Here is a 20,311-nt window from a genome sequence, read left to right as displayed (position 1 = left end):
AAACTATTTAGTAATACATTGATCATCAACAAATTGTTGTGTTCACTTGTTATTCTCATTATTTTCTTTTCAAATTCTAAATTTTGTGGTTTACAAGAAAAAAATTTAGAAAGACAAAAAACTGAGAGTGCATTGAGAGAGATTTAAAATATAACACACGACACTGAGCATTGTAGTCGTATTTCTGTCATTTTTTGTGCTGCTGTTGTTTTTTACAAACTAGTAGTTTTTCTCTTTTGCGTTTTTTTCTAGATTAATTATGATTTTTTTAAGATTTATGAGGATATATTTTTTATGGGGGATGATGGTGGTTTTTGTTTTGTTTGTTTTATCTAGGTTATTTTCTATATATTCTAATATTGGAAATTGCCATGGGGTTTTTTGTTGCTGTATTTTTTAATTGGTCAATTTCTCCCATATTAGCATAACCATACAGATATTTGGTGTTACATGCACTAAATATGGCACTAGACCTTTATAAAAACCACGCATACGTTCGTACCTCCATGTTTGTTTAATACAATCCCATGTTCCCTGATAACTGTGATGATGATCCTGAAGACGGGCACGCACAACTTGATAGGGATATGTGGCGGCAGCTGCAATTAATTTTGATATAGCTGCAAATGCTAAATATTCCGATGTTGCCTGGAAGAGAGAATTAAAAAAGTGTTAATAAAAGCAATATTTTATTTAAGGAAAATAATTAAATTAGATATGGTATTATAAAGAATATTTTTTGAAGGCCTAAAAAGTCGTGGATTTTTTTGAAGAATATTTTTTCCATGTCTATAAAAGGCGTGAATTTTTTAAAGAATATTTAAGAACTTTATATCTTAATAGATATCTAAATCCTTTAATTACAAATAATTTCAAATAAAAACATACAAAAAAACCCTGTAAAAATAAATTAATGACAAAAATACTAGTTGTTGACTTATTTCCTCCCATTATTCATTTTATTTTCTACGAAATTATAAAATAGACTTAAATATTATCTAAAAAACAACAAAAACAATTTATAATCACTCAATGTGCTATAATATATTATCACATATTGACACTGATCACAGACAAAAACAACAACAATAAAACATTTGATAATCAAGCAACTAAGAGGCAGCGTGTGACAACAAACCAATACATACAAAAATAAAAAAATATTGAATTCAATTGGAGGTAATAGTATGCCAGCCGCCAGGCACTTTCATTACCTCAGAGTAGTGTAGGAAATGGCGCAATATTTGTAAAAAAAATTCCACTGGCAAACAAAAAAATCTATAGAAATAAATACCGGTTTATTGCACTTGTGTTATATTCCCCATTAGAAAAAAAGATGAACAAGCGGGGGTCCAAGATGCATGCACAAATGTGAGAGATGAAATTGTGATACACGTGCCCAGTTTGCGGCCTAACAACTAAAATATTTTTGTTTAAATTAATAAAAAAAAAATTGGCAATATCATATAGAAGATGATTAGAAACAGTAGTTGTTGTGTGTGGAGGTGGGTGGTGGTTGGTGTCTCTTTTGAATATAAAGTTGTCTAAACGGAAAACGCCGCTATGAATTGCAAACAAAAAAATTGCATGCCTATAGATTTTCTTTTGGATAAATGCCAGTTCAAAAAATCGTGGGAAAAAATTCATATTGTATTGTTAGTCAAGTAGAAGAAATACAATAACCATAGGAGATACGAAATTATATTTCATAATAAAAAATCACGAGAATGGACAACGAGAAGAATCATATGATGAAATATAAGAGAGACATTGCGTCGCAACAGAAATCATTATTTGTTGCGTAGAATACAAATAAATAATAATGACAAAAGTGTCTTTTAGATGTGTAGTCCATGTGCATATAATAAAATTAAAAAGATCCCAGTCTATACCATGCAAAAGGTAGAACAGGTACTTGTGTTGAAAGGCGGCTAGTAACCATAGAAAGCCTATGAATATTTATATGGAGGCTATGCCAAAACATTACCCTGAGAAAACGAGGAATCTTATGATGAAATATAAGCAAGACATTGCGTATTTAAATACATAAGGTTTTCAAAGGAAAGTATATTGTTAAAAATGCACGGATATTTAAAAGAAAAATTTAAGGAATCAGAAAGACATTTGATGGTCTAAGAAAGACGTAGATCTTTAAAGGACTATAATAGGCGTGGATTTTTTAAAGAATATTTTTTCAAAGCCCATAAAAAATTGTCAGTTTTTTAAAGCATTTTTTTCAAAGGTCCACAGACTCGTGAGTTTCTTAAAGAATATTTCAAGGACTATAAAAGGTGTAATTTTTTAAAGAATATTTTTTTACGGACTATAAAAGGCAGATATTTTTCAAAAAAGATCTGCCTTAAAAATCGTTCTTAAAAATATATGTATATATTTTTCAAGGACTAAAAATGGCGTGTATATGTTAAAAAAATTGTTTAGGACTCAGAAAAGAGTCCATTATTCAAAAAATATTTTTGTAAGGACTGTAAAAGGCATGGATTTAAAAAACAAAAAAACTTTTTCAAGGACTAAAAAATTTTAGATTTTTAAAGAATTTTTTTGAGACTCAGAAAGGGGTGGAATTTTTAAAGAATTTTTTAAAGACTCAGAAAGACATGGATTATATTTAAAAAAATATTTTTTTGGAATGACTATAAACGAGGGAATTTTTAAAAATATTTTTTTGTACTATAAAAGTTTAGGATTTTTTGAAGAATATTTTTAAGGACCAATTTCGTATACAATATATTTTAATACTAGCTTCAATTTTATATAGACTGAAGCTCTTCATAAAACTTCTACAGACTGAAGACCTTCAAAACAACTTCTCTATATTGAATACCATTAAAGGGACTTCTATAAATTGAAGATTTTCGATTTGTCATCTATAACTTGGGCATATTCAAAAGGGGTTCAAAAATATATTCTATAGTTAAAAGCCCTCATGATCGAGAAGACATCTTATAGATCTTACATCTACACGGTCTTCAATATATCTTCTAGAATGTTTTCTATGGATTGTTTACCTTTAAGAAGCATCTTAAACATTTTATGTTTAGAAAACCTTTTGAAGTTATTATTTTTCTGCTGAAGGTCCCAGTAAATTTGTTTCTATATGTTTTCCATGTCGTTTTTTTAATAAAAACTTTTTAACTATTTATTAGCACTTACCAGTTTCGTATCGATTGGTAATTTTCGATATTCATTATAGCAGTTTTTCATTTCCTCATATGTCATAAATTGAATGGCACCATGAGAAACGCCCAGCATGCCAGGAACAAAACCCTATGTAGAAAGAAAAAATACAAATGAATAAACAAAAACTATTCTAAAAAAGGTTTTTCAAAAGCCCTTACCTTGTATAAGCCTCTAATGCCCTCTTCTTTGTATATTTGCGCCAGCGCATGTACCATACCGCGATATTCAGCCGATTTGCCATCAGCTCCACCATATTGCAAACACAGACGTGTCTTAACCACCCAAATCGGATTCGTCAAGACTAAAGTTAATGCACCCGATTGGGCAGCAGCCAACATATGCATTGATGGACCCAATGGCAGGGTGGCATTACCGCCTTGAATGAATGTTTTGATGGTATTGTAACTGAAAAGACAAACAATTTCCGCATTATTTTGTGTGTCCAAAGAAGTGTGTGTGTGTGTGTTTTTTTCTACTTACAACATAAAGTATAGACCCCACGATGAACCGGAACCCCAAACATTGGGTGTTACACCCTTGTATAGACCGCGAAAACCTTCTTGCCGGAAAATGGTTGCAAACGCACTACCCAAACCACGATATTGCGGTACGGCTGCAGTGCGGCCATCATTCACTGCAAAGAAAAGAAAAAAAAAATTTGAAATTAATATTGCGAAGTCATATGGTGGTTGACTAAAAGATAAATATAAAGTGACGTCAACTTGTTGTCAGGCGATGATTATCGCCGCTGTTGCTAGCATTTCAATGTGAAATGAATGTGAGTGCAGAAACAAAGGTGTTTTTTTTTCCAGAAATCTCATTAAAAAATAACATATATTGTGTTTTGTCTTAAATAGTGGTTAAGATTTTGGAGGAACGTACCCTTTGGCAAATAACTTATATGACAAGAAGAATTAAAAACCTTTTTGAAAGTTGTATGTCTACTGAAGACCTCTTGAAGATCGATCTAAAAAATTGATATGTAGAAGACCAGTTGAAGGTCTTCTGTCGACAGTGGACCTCTTGAAGATCTACTATCCACAAATGCATATACGTAAAAGAATGTCTAGAATGTTTTCTGACCTCTTGAAGGTAATCTAACTATAGAAAGACTCTTATAGAAATTTTTTGAGGGTCCTTAAAAATATGGAAAGTTTCGCAAAAAGTCTTTGTAGGTATATGTTCTGTTCCGGAACCAGACCACGTATCTATTATTGTCAACACAAAAATCAAAAAACAAAATAAAAAAATAAAGAGGGCGGGGTATCTGTTATACAGTTTTAAATATATTAACATATTTAGAAGTAGTGGTGGTCGCTTCTCCGCTAAGCAAATGTCATCGTGTTTTCGTTTTTTGATAAACAAAACTACAAGAAAACGTGAAATAAAGTGTAGGAGCGCGATAATATATACACGCGCCAACTTCACATGCCCTCTTCTTTCTCTTTTCAGACCGACAAAATACCAGTTTGTTATTTTCGTTGTTTTGAAAATGATTCGTTAAAAATTAAAGACAAAATTTGCCAAAAATAAAAAAGTACACACACACAACAATTTTTGGGGGCTCGTCTAGGCGACGATAACAAACAACGATCACATCATGTGATGTTTTGGCTTTGGACGTTGATCTACTACTAGACAAGAAAGAGAGAGAAAGAATAAGAAGAGATCGGGACGATTGTGCTGTTCTAAAATAAAATAACCTTAACACGAAAAATTCACAATACTCAGTGTATTGTGAATTTTAGCACACAACAACAGTCTTTGCTTTTTCATAAATATTTTTTGAAAATATGCTAAAAAAATATATGTCTGTATGGATAATTTGAATATGGACTAATTACCCATATCAGAGAAAATGTGGTTTTCATACAACGACCACGTGGAAAATAAAATTTTTAAAAATACCAAAAATTTTACAAAACATCTCTTAAAGATTTTCTTATTTTTAGACAACCTCTTTAAGGACTTGGTGTCCATAGAAAATAATATTTGTCTTGTTTGTTTATAGAGGAACGTTTTAATTCTATAGACTGAAGACCTATTTGTAGGCCACTACAGACCGAAGAATTAATAGAAGTCGTCCATACATAGAAGACTATAAAAAGGCTTGGAATTTTTAAAGAATATTCTTTTTTTACTATATAAGGTGATGATTTTTTAAAAAATATTCTTAAGGATTAAGGTTCCTCATCTATATAAGGACCGGATTCTAAATTAGACTATATCTCATCTTGTATGTAATATTCTGTCCATAACAAATTTGTCTATAGAAGTAATTATCCATAACATTATTTTCATTATAAAAATATATCGATAACATATTTGCATTAAAACTCCTGTTGATATAACAATTGCATTTATAAAAAAAGTGGCGATAACATAATTATAGTGTATATAGAAAATGCTGCCGATAACATCATCTATAGAAAATCGTATCAATAACATTTTATATAGAAAATCGTATCGATAACAACATTTTATATAGAAAATCGTATCGATAACAACATTTTATATAGAAAATCGTGTCGATAACAATATATTCCATAGAAAATTATGTCTATAGCAATATTTTCTCAAGAAAATCGCGTCAAAAACAATATTTACTATAAAAAATGTAGTCGATAACAATATTTACTATCGAAAATGTTGTCGATAACAATATTTTCTATGAAAAATTAAGTCGATTACAATATTTTTTATAACCATACAAATCGATAAACAATATTTTTATAGAAAATTCAAAAGATATCTATTTTTTTAGAGAATTTCATGTCCATAACAATATTTCTATAGAAACTCGTGTCGATAACAACACTTTCTATAGAAAACTGTGTCGATAACAATATTTACTTTCGAAAACGTTATCGATAACAATATTTTCTAAAAAAAATCTTGCCGATACCAATATTTTCTATATTGAAACCTGTGGATAATAATTTCTATAAAAAAATTTGCTGATAATAGTATTTGTAATAGAAAAATTATCCGATAAAAATAGATTGTAATGAAATTCCGATAATAGTTTCTTTCTATGGAAAACAATTGATATGTTTTTGTTAAAAATTCTTATCGATAACATTTTTTTTTTAAATTAATGGGTTAATAATTATATGATCGATAAGAAGACTAAGTTCCGTCATGCTAGCCTTCTTTCTACAAAGACTAATTGAACGATAATGGTGCGATGGATGGCAGGTGACGACAGCAAATTTGAACGTGCCTTCTTTCTATGCAAAAAATTGTCCAAAGTTAGCAACTGATTTGTATTAAAAAATAAAATTGTACATGAAATTTGGTCTTATCTCGCTTTCATTGTTTAATTTCAGTATTTTGGAAATATTCTAGAAATTTTGATATGGGCAAAAAGCTTTATGACCTTTTCGTTATACCTCCTAAAAACAATTGTAGAATAATGTGAAAAAAATATTTCAAATAAAAATATTAGAAATTTTGGGATTATAATGCACAAAAGATTTTGTTGCGATCGAGTCACTTTTTGCAAACATTGTTTTTTTTTTTCAAAATATTATTCACGTGCGGTACTAATTTTGATAACGCATTCCATTATCAGTAATTGGATTCACTATTTCAAAATCTCATACATATAGACGACACATTAACTTCCTCTGTCTTCATATTATCTTTAGAACATACTTGGGGGGTCCATTAGAGTGCGAAAATTCAGTATCGAACAAAATGGAATGGAAAATACCAAAATGAAGGAAAAAAGTATTGTACTTCCGTTTTTACAGATTCCAATTCTGTTCAAAACAACTTTCAATAAAAGGTATATTTCTTTGATTATTTTTTTAATGTCCATTAAACAAAAAAAAAATTAAGAACAACCTTGATAAATAAATGGTAAGGCAAAATTGCATTGACAAGCAGGTTTATGGGAGGTGGTAAGAAGAAGAAATAAGTACAAGTAACTGGTATAGCCAGCAGTTCAAAATAAAAAAACAAACAAAACAATGGAGAGCTTTAAACTTTAAGAATGATTCATGAACAGAAAGTTATAAAAAAACAATGTATGTATTGAACAAGAATTATTGAACACAGCAAAAAAAAAAAAAAAACAATTTTAAAATTCCAAAGAAGTAAAAAAACAAACACATAATATCACGCTTTTAGTACAGTCTAGTCACGTGAAATTTGAAACATACAAATGTATCTGCCCAACAAAACATTTGTAGATTTGCTTTTTTGAGTTTTTTCTTTCAATACAGTTTTAAGTTTAAAATCATTGTGAAAGGTTTCAACAACAACAATAACAATAATTTATTGAATCCGTTTTGTTTTGATTTTAAAGAATGAAAATGTACACATGTTTCAACGTATGACATGTGTATAAGATTTTATTTTATTTTATTTAAATATTTGATTTGGTTTTAATTATTCACCCACCTTACAGTTTTTTGCGTAATCGCAATTTGACAAACACAATTTGTTTTTTGCAAATATTATTGTTATTTCCGTATGGCAGAATACAAAACAAATTCATGGTCGCCACATTATAGGAAACAATCAACTTTTAGTAATGAACTCGTTGGAAATAGTTTGGAATATTGTATTCAAACTATAAATGGATTCCAAAGGTTTGAATAGATGACAAAAACATCTTGAGATTATACGGAACCTTGTAATGTTTCATGTTTGTCGATACAAACATTTGTTTCCATTTTATTTAAAAAAATAATTGATAATTGTATTTTTCTATAGAATATCGTGTCGATAACAATCACCCCTATTCTGTATGTCGTCGTCGACACGAATCGACGTCGAAGAGAGTCGTCTTTTGCAAATTGGTATTCCCTATGTCGTTGTCGACATTTATCGATAACTATTGAAAGATTTTTGGTATTCCGTAACAATGTGTGACGACGACGATGTCGAAGATTTCTTCGTCATAGTTTTTGTTGACGACTGAAGCGTTTGAACATTTTTTTTTTAAATTAAAAAAAACAACATGACCGGACAAGAACAGCATACATCATTCTAGAATCTATTCAATACTTAATGCAAAATAACGTGTAAATAAAGAAAAATATATGGGATCTATATATAAATCTAAACCGATTTTGACCAATGTCAATAGGACTCGTCTATGTGGAAATAAAATTTCATCCCAATTGGATGGATTTTTTCCAAATTTCATCTATCATAATGGTGGCATGTAACTTGTTTAAAATAATACATGAATGGAGGGACATGCTTAAATCGACTGAAAAATAATTCTATGTACATACTATATACTAAAAAGTAACTATGGGTCTATCTCGTTTCTTTTTGGTCGTTGCAAACACATTTACCAAGACATAATGCCCTGTGCCACAGTGCGGTGAAGGATACAAACACATTTTTGCCCAAAAATATGCAACAAAATTTTTGTTTTTATTGATATTATCGATAAATAGTCGACATCGTCGCATGAGTGTTACAGAATACCAAATCAGTGTCGAAGTGATGTCGATGTCGATGCGAAGTGATGTCGAAAGAAAAACGTCGTCGACAACGACGACGACATACGGAATAGGGGTGAATATTTTTTGTAAAAAATTATGGCGATAAGAACATTTTCTATAGTAATCGTTTCGATAACAACATTTTCTACAGAAAATCGTTTCTATAGAAAATAGTGTCGATAACAATATTATTAGAAAATCCTGTCTTTAGAAAATCGTGTCGGTAACAATATTTTTAATAGAATATATTGTTTATAATAATTTTTTCTATAAACAATTGTGTCGCTAACAATATATTCATTAGAAAAACGTTTCGATAATAATACTTTCTTTAGAAAATCGTGTCGACAACAATATTTTCTATAGAAAATCGTGCCGATAACAATATTTTCTATGGAAAATCGTGTCGACAACAATATATTATATAGAATATGGTATCGATAATAATATTTCTATAAAACATCAATAAATAATAATATGTTCTATAGAGAATCGTGTCGATAACAATATTTTCTATAGAGAATCGTGTCGATAACAATATTTATCTATAGAAAATTGTGTCAAAAACAATATTTTCTATAAAAATCGTGTCGATAACAGTATGTTCTATGGGACATCGTGTCGATAACAATATTTTCTATAGAAAATAGTGTCGATAACAAGACATTCTATAAAATATAGTGTCGATAACAATATCCTGTTTATAGAAAATCGTGACGATAACAATGTTTTCTATAGAAAATCGTTTCGATAACAATATTTTCTATAAAAAATCGTGTTGATAATAATGTTTTCTGTAGAATATCCTGTCGATAACAATATTTTCTGTAGAGAATTGTGACGATAACAATATTTTCTATAGAAAATCATGTCGATAACAATATTTTCTACAGAAAATAGTGTCGATAACAATATTTTCTATAGAAAATCGTGTCGATAACAATATTTTCTATAGAAAATTGTGTCGATAACAATATTTTCCATAGAAAATCGTGTCTATAACAATATTTTCGATAGAAAATCGTGTACATAAAAATATTTTATATAAAAAAATTTGTCGATAATTTTTTTATAGAAAATACTGTCGATAGCAAAAACCCTGTCTATAGAAAATCGTGTCGATAATAATACTGTTAATAGTAAATACTGTCGATAACAATATTTTCTATAGAATATCTTGTCGATAACAATATTTGTTATAGACTTTCTTGTCGCTAACAGTATTTTCTGTAGAAAAATCTTGTCGATAAATATATTTTCTATTGAAATTCGTGTCGATAGCAATATTTTCTATAGAAAATTTTACCGATAAAAATAATTTATATTTATTAAAATCTTTTCTATATAAAATCTAAAATAACAAATATTTTTTTATCCAAAATAATTTCCATAAATATAAAATTCTGGAACAGAGCAAAGTTGGCACAAACAAAAATTCTTCAGACCAAGCCTTCAGCCTATTCAATAACCTTATTCAACAGGGTTTTTATTTATTAATACTTCGAATATCAAGATAAAAATTAAATTAAAATACCAGAAATTTCTTGCAATGAAATATTGCTAGTTTTGTCTAGTTAAAATATGTCTGTTTTGTGTGTGGAAAGAATAGAAAATAGCTTATTTGTATTGTTTTAAAATAGCCAGTCTGCTATTGTTGTTGTTGAACGAAATCAAAACAGAATTTCCCCTATATACAGCAGGTAAACAAGTTAATAAAATTTGCAAACTTGGTAACAACAAAAAATAAATGTGGAGATACAACAGAGAAAATATATTTATTGCGAAAAAAACAAACAGACGTCACAACACATGGTTGTTTACAAAACACAACAAAAAGCTTCATAACAATAATAACGAGAGCTAGAAAGAAAAAAGGCGATAAACCGATAACAGAATCAGTTCCTGTTGTAAGATTGTTTTGCTAAACACTAAACTGTTAATTGTTGTTAAATCAAAGTAAATATTTTTGTTTACAATTTTTTTAAAATGTTTATAATTTTTTGCCAGTTATTAATTAAAAATGTACGCAAAATTAATTTATTAACCAGTTTATGGTCTATGGACAATTCAAATTTGTGGAAAAAATATTTGAACAAATTAAAAAAATAATGTCTTCAACATAAAGATCTTCTTTGAGATTAAAACAAAATTGAATATTATGCTAATAACATAGTAGACCTTGTAATAAATTATGACCAGACTAGTAGTGGTAACAGTCAGTTGTAACACCATTACAAGAAAACAAGTTAGTGTTTGTTTCTTTTTTTTTCTTTATAATAGTGAAATTATACAGACAAAATTTAAATCTAGGCAATATAATAAACCAGTTATATTATAGACAAATAATGTTTTGCTGTATTTGAGTGTAACACCATGATGATGTAGTGTTACACGTGCTGAAAGCATGTTCTTCTACATTGTCATCGTCAAACAATATCGCTTTCATTATAATCGACATGGAGGCAGTTATAAACAATTTACGGATCCCACAAGTGTTTTGATTAACAACAGTTATAGTAAAAAAATCAATAGGTTTCCACCAACGCCATATGGTTTTATAATCTCTATGATAAAATATATCAAAAATTATCGTTTAGTTTTTTATTTCAAGTATTATTGATGGGTTGTAGAGCTATATACAATGAAATCATTGATATAATTGATTGTGGTGGTAAATCAACTTTTTCAAAGTCATCTACCGCTATTATGTCATATGATATTCCGCGACTGCCATCAAAGTTGCCCTTTCAAGGTATACTATTTTTGTAAGAAAATAGTATGATTATATATTGTTTTAATTTTAATGACTTTTGTTTTTGATAGTTACGATTATCATATTGGAAAAAAATTTCCATTGAGAATTTAATTCCGGAAATTACGACGAATCAGGAAACATTTTGAGTACTTTGGGGAAGGGCATGAGCCGGATTTAATGGCACATTTTAAAGAGGGGATGTGGGATTTGTATTAATTAAAAAGGCTACATATATATTTTTTAAAGACAAATTTTAATATATTTTATTTTATTTATGTACTTATTTTATTTTTTTATTATTGTTTTTAATTCTCTGAATTCTAAAGGTTTCAATAATATTGTCAATGAGATAGTCATTGACTTGTGGGTTTTCGATTAAAAAATTTCCAATGACCATCCCTTTTTAATAAATTATAATCATTGAATCTTAAAAAAATAACCTCATCCCTTTCATTTACGTAAATAGGAAATAGTATAAAAAATTCTAATTAAAATTGGTTGTTATAGTAAAACAGAAATTATTAACCCCAATGCCTGTTATCAATTTCTAAGTTAAATCAGAAGCAATCGGTAATCAGTTCTAAGTGTCATAATTATTACCCCCAAGGGTTTTAATTATAATATTTACAGGGAAATTTTTGCGCAAACGTAAACAAAAATATTTATACATTTCTAAAAGAAAGGGAAATAAATCAAAAGGTTATCGCCCACTAAGTTGTCAAGTTGGAAACAAATATAAATATACATATATACCAATAGTTTTCATTGCAAGATTATGCTTTGGAGACCACCATTAAAATTTAAACCACTCGAAATCATATGTCGCGTCAGGCCTTATCACTTGCAGACGACATTAAGTGGTACGTACATGTGTTTGTGCTATAGAGAAATTAGTTTAGGTTCAGTGGAACCTATCAAAAGAAATACAACATATGTTTTCATATTGAAAATTACCAAAACAACAACAAGAAAAAATAATAAATACAATAAACCCTTACACGCCTTATAAAAATTACCACGAAATCACAAAAATATTCCTCTGCATTTGCAGTCTTCACCCACCCAAGTGTGAGCGGAAGAAATAAACACAAATGGGTATTTTCCACCTCTACAATGGAAAAATACCCATGAATTGGCTTTCGACTATGACTACCATTGTAAAATAAACGATGGATGATGTTTGCTGTGATGCAATTGCAGCAGCGTCACAACAGAAAAATAAATACAATAATAACAAAGACGACACACGGAGAGATGTGGGAAACACAGGCAAAAATAAATGAATGAATAAATACAAGATTAAAGTATAGCTAAGCATGACGATGATATATACAATGATATTGTATGTATTATATTTATATTATATATGTTTGCCACACTTTACTAATCAACAAGGACGTTCTCATGATGCTCTCAAATCGATTTATATTTGATTTGCAATTTAACTTTTTTTAGCACACAATTTTTTTTGAAATAAAAAAAAAAATTAAATCGAATTCCAAAAAATTTAAAAATTCATTAACATTAAAACATTTGATGTCTCCTGTAAATGTTCTAAAGATGTTTTTGCTATATTTCTTAAGGTCCTTCAAAGACATTAACTTGATCTTCTTTATATAGAATACCACTTGAAACTGCTATTTTAAATTTTATTCCAAGTGTTCTGCACGGCAAGGACGACATTTTGTTAACATTGAACCTAAAAAGGCATACAAATTAATATTTCTTTAGACTAATAAAGGGTTGGTATTACCTTTAAAAACTTGTCTTTTCAAATAACTACCACTATTTTAGATGGTATTATGTTTGGGCATTTTCACATTTCCTTGACAGGCAGAAAGAAGTTCAAAATGTCCAAATACATTCATACAATATCTACTGTACATTGTTATGTGTATGGGTGGGGTGATTTCAAATATTCAATAATCACCTGAGCTTAGTCAACTATATCTGAATTGTATTTGAACTCCAAATATTGCAACTATAAAAATTAATATTATTACTAAATATTTTTCCTGAAAAATATAGCATGTTTTAAATAAACTTTAGACAAGTTAAGGATTGGCGTTACCATTACAAATTCTCAATTTGAATAAACTACGACTATTTTACAAAAATTTGTTGGATGGTATTAGATTTGTGTTTGTGGGGTTTCAAAATCTCTCATATCCTTACACAAACAATAACGCTCTTTGCAAAGACTATCGCAGCAAATGCAGTCCTATACTATGTTGAGTGTATGGTTTGTTTTTAAAAATTTGATTATCACCTGACCAAACTATAATACATAAAATAATTACTACATATTTGTAAAAATTAATTTATTAAAAATGATCTGTCCATTGTCCCTAGCGTCCTTAGGTATGTTAAAATGTTTTTTTTTTTCAAACTTACCCGCAAAACGAATTTTAATCAAATCCAAAGGATGTAATATCAATGTTGAGGTAACACCACCCGATATGCCAGCTACTAAATGCTCATATTTGACGTGCGATGATAGTTTGAATTTGCCATTTGATGCCGATGCGGCAGCAGCAGCTGTGGCTGCACCATTTGTTGGTTTAGCAGCAGGACTCATTGCAGACATAATGGATTGTAGTAATTTGTTACTGTTGTTGGATGCCGTCGTCGTTTATTTATACAAAAAATTAGTATTTAAATTAAATTTAGGAACTTTTAGAAGAGACTAAAAATTTTTAATGTGAAAATTTCCAATATTAGCAACACTGCTTATAAACGGATTTTTTTTGTAGATTTCTTCTCCTTCTTTTCGTTGTAGACTCTTTATACTTCTAGATTTCGTCGTCGTGGTTTTCTCCTTCTTCCTCTCCTCTTCTTTCACTTATATATATATTTCTTTGTACTGTGATAAATCGTGCTTGTGTGTGAATGAATCTCTTTTCTGCTGCGTTGTTGTTGTGGTTCTGGGATTTGCAAGTTGTTGCTGTGTGGTATTTTTCTGTTTGGTTTGTTTTGTTACTATGCCCATGTGTCTGCAACGCCTTTGTATACTTTTTTGTTTGTTTGCTTTATGCACTCTCTTTGCTTCTTGTGCTGCTTGATGTCTGCTCCGCTTCAAACGTATTGGCAAATGGAAAAAAGTGTATCACGTTTTTTGTTTGCTTTTCGATTTCAACAACTTTTTGTGTTTTTTGCATAGAAATCAATTGTGCTAAATTTATAAACTTTAATCACTCACTCTTCTCTGCTTCTTCGTCTTTGTTCTAGTTGTATGTGTGTGGAGATATTTATTTTTTGTTGATAATTTAGGATGGGGTCATTGGATTTATTTGTTCTATGTTGCTTGGTTTTGTATTTTATCTAAATTATATTTAAATCTTTGGTATTCTTTGATTCTACTTCGTTTTTGCTTGCGTTTGTGTCAAATCAAAGATTGTCTCTTTTTGTTGTTGTATTTAGTAGACTCAATTGGACAAGTAGAGCGTGACTGAATTTGTTCGATTCAATAGTCCTACAGCTGCTGCTTCCTTTATTGTTTCTAACTAAATCTATATTTGTTTGGAAGCTATTGAAGCACATCTTCTTGTGGGAATTTCTTTTGATTAGTCACTTTTTGTATTCTTCTTCGTTTAAAACTACACACAAAATGTACAGCTGTTGTCTGTCTCTACACTGGGTTGCAGTTATTGTTGTTGCTGACTGGCTGGTTGGCTTATAAAGATGACGAAATTCCACCCAACACAAAAAAATGTATCACGTTTTTGCTCCAAATTGAAATTTGTTGCTCTTTTTCTACTATATTGTTATTGTTGTATTATTGCTGCTCCAACCAATTGTGTAACTACTATTTGTTATTTTGTTACAGCATATTTTATCATACTTTTTCTTATATAATTTATTCGCTTTTGCATTGACGCTTTTTATTATTTTATTTCGTTATCGAAAAATCACTTGTATTTTGAATATTTTATAACTTTTTCTTAAATTTCTCTACGAGACTGTGAAAAAAAATGGAGTACCGTCGCGAAAAAAGCTGCTGCCGTTTTGCCAAGAACACGTCGTTGCTGTTTGAGTTTTCAAAAAGGAATGAAGAAAACAGAGTTGTGTCGTTCAGAAATGAACTTGGTGTTCAAGAGAAATACTTAATAAAATGAACGATTGGAACTATTTGCATGAAGTTCACTACGCTCAGTCGAATCAAAAGGCACAACAACATTATACAATAATATAATTTTTACAAAACAAATGAAAAATACACCTCTAAATTGTGACTTCTTCAGTCAGAATAAATAAAAAACACAACATTTTACTAAAACGCACACACAAAATGAATGGAATGGCACGCTTTCTTTCCAAAATCAAATTTTATAATTAAATGGAAACTCTAAAAGCGAAATTTGATCATAGAAGAACTTTGTAGTTGTCAGAAAGAAGAAAATGCATTTGTACCGTATGAGCACTAATGTCAGAATAAATGAAAACAAATGCAACATGTCGTTCTGTTCATTTGACATATTTTTAACACTTTAGCAAAATCGCGAAATATGAATGGAATGCCAGCTTTTCTTTTTAAAATCGAATTGGGGATATGATTACAGCTTAACTGAAACCGGGGTTTTTCCTGCTATTGAAGATTACGATTTTGAAAATATTTAGTGTCAGGAGACATTTCCTGGCAGCGTAATTACTCGTCGTAGCGATATAAATTGTCCACCAAGATCGTGCGATTTGACACTAATAGACTTATTAATATTGAGTAAATCATGGCACAATGAAGCAGCTGGCCATTTAGCGCAGCTGATTTTGGGTAATTTCTACTTCAATTCGATGTGCAGTGTTGCCAACCATTTGAAATATTATAAGGAAAAATTTGACAGATAATCGAGACAAAAACAAAGGTTTTTGTTGTGATACATCAACTTATCATTGCATCAGAGTAAATTTTCCTTGTAAGAATTTGCAAATACTCAGTAACACAAATAATAAATCTGCTCTGTCAATTCACTATCTTTTACTGCATTTTTGGGTAAACCAACAACATTTTGTAATAATTTGTACAATTATTGAGTATACGAACCTATTATTATGGGGCTATATGAAACATCGTGTTTATGTAGATAAACCTTTAATACTTGATCCTTAAAAACCAACATTTGTCAAGATATGACTAGAATACTCCCCAATGTGTGCCACGTTTAAAAGATGCAGTTTTTCACAATATGTTCCGTTCTCGTACTGCAAGAATCTACTTCTTTTTATTACTAAAACGAATATTCCTTTATTGGTCTGTTCCCGTACTGCAAGAATCTACTAGATTTTACTATTTTCTTCGATATCATAAAGGAAATTTCGTTATGGTAGTACGGAAACATACAAATAATGTCAACGTTCAAAATTTTAAAATAAAAAAGATATATATCATGAAAAAAGTATGTGTTTTATTTAAGTTTAATTTAAAACCACTGTATATACCAAAAACAGTAAGTTGCCAACTTAACATAACGAATTAGTAGACTTCTACTATATGGTAACTCATATGGGCTATCATTCATTTGTGATTGCACAATCTAGCATAAAGTTCTTCTTCTTTCTTGCAATTTAACGTATATAGTCTAGGAAAACCGCACAAATATCAAATCAAATACAAAAATGATACTTTTAAAGATTTTTTTCTCAAAAGACGTGTCACAACCCAATATCAAAATTCAAAGGATACATTACCGGCAAAACTCCTACAGGTACCTAGAGACTACAATACGGACATTGCCCGCAGACTCTATTGAGCACTTTAAACTATAAATATTTATATTAAGATGTCTGTCTTAATGACGGTATAGCTGTAGCTAAAGATAGTCGTGCTCGTCCACGACAAAATTGCTTTACTCTCTGAAGAATCTGCGTCCTAAGTTGCCGAACGAAGCCAGAATTTCTGGCATTTGACGAATCTGTATTTTTTACATTAAAAAAAAATAATAAGTAATATATTCAGAAATAATGTTCGTCATGACATCTAATGCAGCATTAAATGGTTTAAATAAAATACAAGAGTGTTTCGTAACAATTCGTTTATTATTTTTTTTTCAAAATGCCGCACAATTCAAATGATAATATAACGCATTTAAAAAAGGTCGTACTGTCGTCGTAAGTAACCATTATGACCCAGGTGTTGTGTTATGTTATGATGCTATGCCTTCGGACAACCTATGATTTTACAACACTCATATTGTAATACGAATCCGAATACAACGCCAATAGCATAACAGGATAGAGATAATAGACACCTGAATTAACAAATAATAAAAATAGAAATTACAAATAAACAAAAAAACGCTAAACTTGGATGAAATGGAAAATAACAAACAACAAACGTTTAAATCGTCGAATATGACAGATTCACGTAGAAAATCAATACGCCACCGATCAGCACCCATAAGAAAATGGCAAAGAGATGAAGAACGAGTCTTAATTGATTTCTTATCAAATACTATAAAAGATTTTGAGGTTTGAAGGGGAAAAAAGAGGAATACTTGATTGTTGTTTTAAATATGTTTTTTTTTAGAAACCAACAGCCCAGATATATTATCGTAAATTTATGGCAGAGAGTAAAATCGAAAATATTGAATGGAAGTTAATACGTTCTAAAGTACGAAATATGCGTATGGTGCATATGAAAGCAAGGCGTTGGAAGGAATCGGCGGCAGAAGCAAACAACTTGAGTGATGCGGATGTTAAGGGTATGTAAAATTGTGTGTGTGTTATGTGCTAATGTGTTATTGTTGTCATGGAATGTTATACGATACGATACAGCTCGCCATATTTAAGATAAAAATTTCAAATCATTGAAAATGGCATATATTAGTCCACGTTTGGGTTTTAGGGTATCATTAGCTAACATATCTTTCTACCATGGTAAAATAACTTTTATTTTTTATGGAGTAGTTGTGTTATTTACTTATATGTGTACAAATTTTAATTATTTGTTCTCTCCCCCATTTTTTTTTTTGCAGATAACCTATTAAGAATGTGTTATTTTTATGACGAATTTGAAAATCTCTTTGGTGGTGATACAAATAAATGTGAAGAATCACCCTCAACGGCCGATGAGTCGATAAATAATGATTTTATAAAAGAAGAAATGGAACTAAATGACATCAGTGATAATCTTGAACTACGTGTATCATCCGAAGGTGATAATATGCTACCAGAACCGGAAATAACTCTTCAAAATGAAGATGAGCAAAATGAAGATAACCATCATCAACAACATCATAATAAATCATCGAATAGTTATAATGATTTTGACGATGCTGAAAATTACGATGAGATGAAAATCCCATTAAATTATATCAACTATTCACTAAGGGAAAAAGAATTGAAGTTACAACGTGATCGTTTGGAATTTGAAAAGGAAAAACTACGGCAAGAGATGATAATACGGCAAAAAGAAATCGAAAGCCAGGAACGTTTGAAAATATTGGAACTGGAAATGAAAGAGAGAATTGCAATGTGTGATATTAAAATGAAAGAGAATGTAGCCCTGAAGGCATTAGATAAAAAATTTGATTGTAATGAATTGTGAACAGGGGTAGAATATACGTACATATAAAACTTACAAGTTCTGAATTGAACACAAATTGTGTGGACATGCGGAGTTGCCGATTTCTTCAAAATATCTTTTTTACTAACATAAAATTACAAAGCAAATTCGAAACTTATATTTTGATAAAGAAAAACGTGTATGTTTTAAGAGATTCCAAGGATTTTCGTATTATTTCAATCGATGATGATTACGAGGAATGAATTCCTGATTCAAGATTTGGAAAATCGAATTTAAAGCCCCCAGATAACACCGAAATCATTTTTCTTGTCCGAAACATAAAGACAACCGAACTATGCAGAGTTAGACCCTCAGTGAATTGTCTCACACTTTCAGCATTCTTTGAGACATCTGAATATATATGTAATTATTTATTAGATAAACAAATCATGCATCTAACCAAACTTTGCCTTTAAATAAAATCCTTTTTTATTTTATAACATTATTTATTGCCCTTATAAATGTTTTATTACAAAAATGTCGTAGTTATATTTCAATATTTTAGTTATTTTAATTATTTATTATTTAGTTTGAACTATAAAATATTTATATTTTGGTTCAGTTGCTTTGGATTTTGATTTAAGATATATTATAAGACAGTTGCAAATTTTACGGTGTTGTAAATAGTATTCACATGAAATACTAAATTTACAACTTGGCCAAATTAATATCGCTTGAAAATATACAAAAAAATATATTCCAAATATCTCAAAAGAAAGGAATTTGCATTGCTGATTTAGATGTAATTATATATGAATATTAGTATTAATAATATATATTCAGTCAATTTGTTTGTATGAACCGATATTATGTGTTAGTAGATAGTTTGTTTTTTAATTAATTTTGTATTTAAGGTTTATAATTATTTTAGTTCGCAATATACTTGATTAGAATTACAAAACACTTATATAAAAATAGAAAATTTATTTTTTATATATGTATTTAGTTTAGCATAACAAAATACAGCAGGCAATGTAATTTGGGCGGATTAGAAATAGTTAAATGATAAATGGCAAACAGAATTTTATAGCAAGGCAGATTTTTTTTATTTATATATTTTTTTATAATTATTGATATGGTTATAATAAGGGGTGGCAAACGAACTGCGGCGGAGATTGCGTACCAATAACATTGTTATATTTGCCACCGATGCATCTGTCGGCGAATGTTCCACTGGATGTTGTTTTTAATGTGACCGAGGATGAGCATATTCTTTTTGGCCTTAATTTAAAATCCTCGTCTATGTTCGGCGAACTTTATGCCCTGCGTAATGCGTTTGAGATAGCGGCTGAGGATAATTGCAGCAACAACATCCTGAAAAAATGAGTGTTGAAA

General features: G+C 29.7%; 2 protein-coding genes across 2 annotated transcripts; one reads left to right on the top strand and one right to left on the bottom strand.

The window, feature by feature from the left end:
- Positions 1 to 388: 388 nt before the first annotated feature.
- LOC133331447 (solute carrier family 25 member 32) lies at positions 389 to 3,860 on the bottom strand. The gene is made up of 4 exons (XM_061539842.1): positions 3,679 to 3,860; positions 3,357 to 3,603; positions 3,172 to 3,285; positions 389 to 648 (listed from the first exon to the last, which is right to left on the bottom strand). Exons 1-4 carry the CDS (start codon positions 3,681 to 3,683, stop codon positions 397 to 399), a joined length of 618 nt encoding a protein of 205 aa, XP_061395826.1. The 5' UTR covers positions 3,684 to 3,860; the 3' UTR covers positions 389 to 396.
- A 13,864-nt stretch (positions 3,861 to 17,724) lies between these two features.
- LOC133331332 (putative autophagy-related protein 11) lies at positions 17,725 to 18,958 on the top strand. The gene is made up of 3 exons (XM_061539733.1): positions 17,725 to 17,880; positions 17,939 to 18,113; positions 18,387 to 18,958. The coding sequence occupies exons 1-3, from the start codon at positions 17,725 to 17,727 to the stop codon at positions 18,956 to 18,958; spliced, it is 903 nt and encodes a 300-aa protein (XP_061395717.1).
- Positions 18,959 to 20,311: the final 1,353 nt, after the last annotated feature.

The sequence above is a fragment of the Musca vetustissima genome, unplaced genomic scaffold, assembly GCF_032173495.1.
Source record: "Musca vetustissima isolate MV318-11 ecotype Yass unplaced genomic scaffold, APGP_CSIRO_Mvet_v1 utg58965, whole genome shotgun sequence".
NCBI classification, from domain to species: domain Eukaryota; kingdom Metazoa; phylum Arthropoda; class Insecta; order Diptera; family Muscidae; genus Musca; species Musca vetustissima.
Note: the sequence above shows the minus strand (reverse complement) of the source record. Positions and strands in the feature narration are given on the sequence as shown.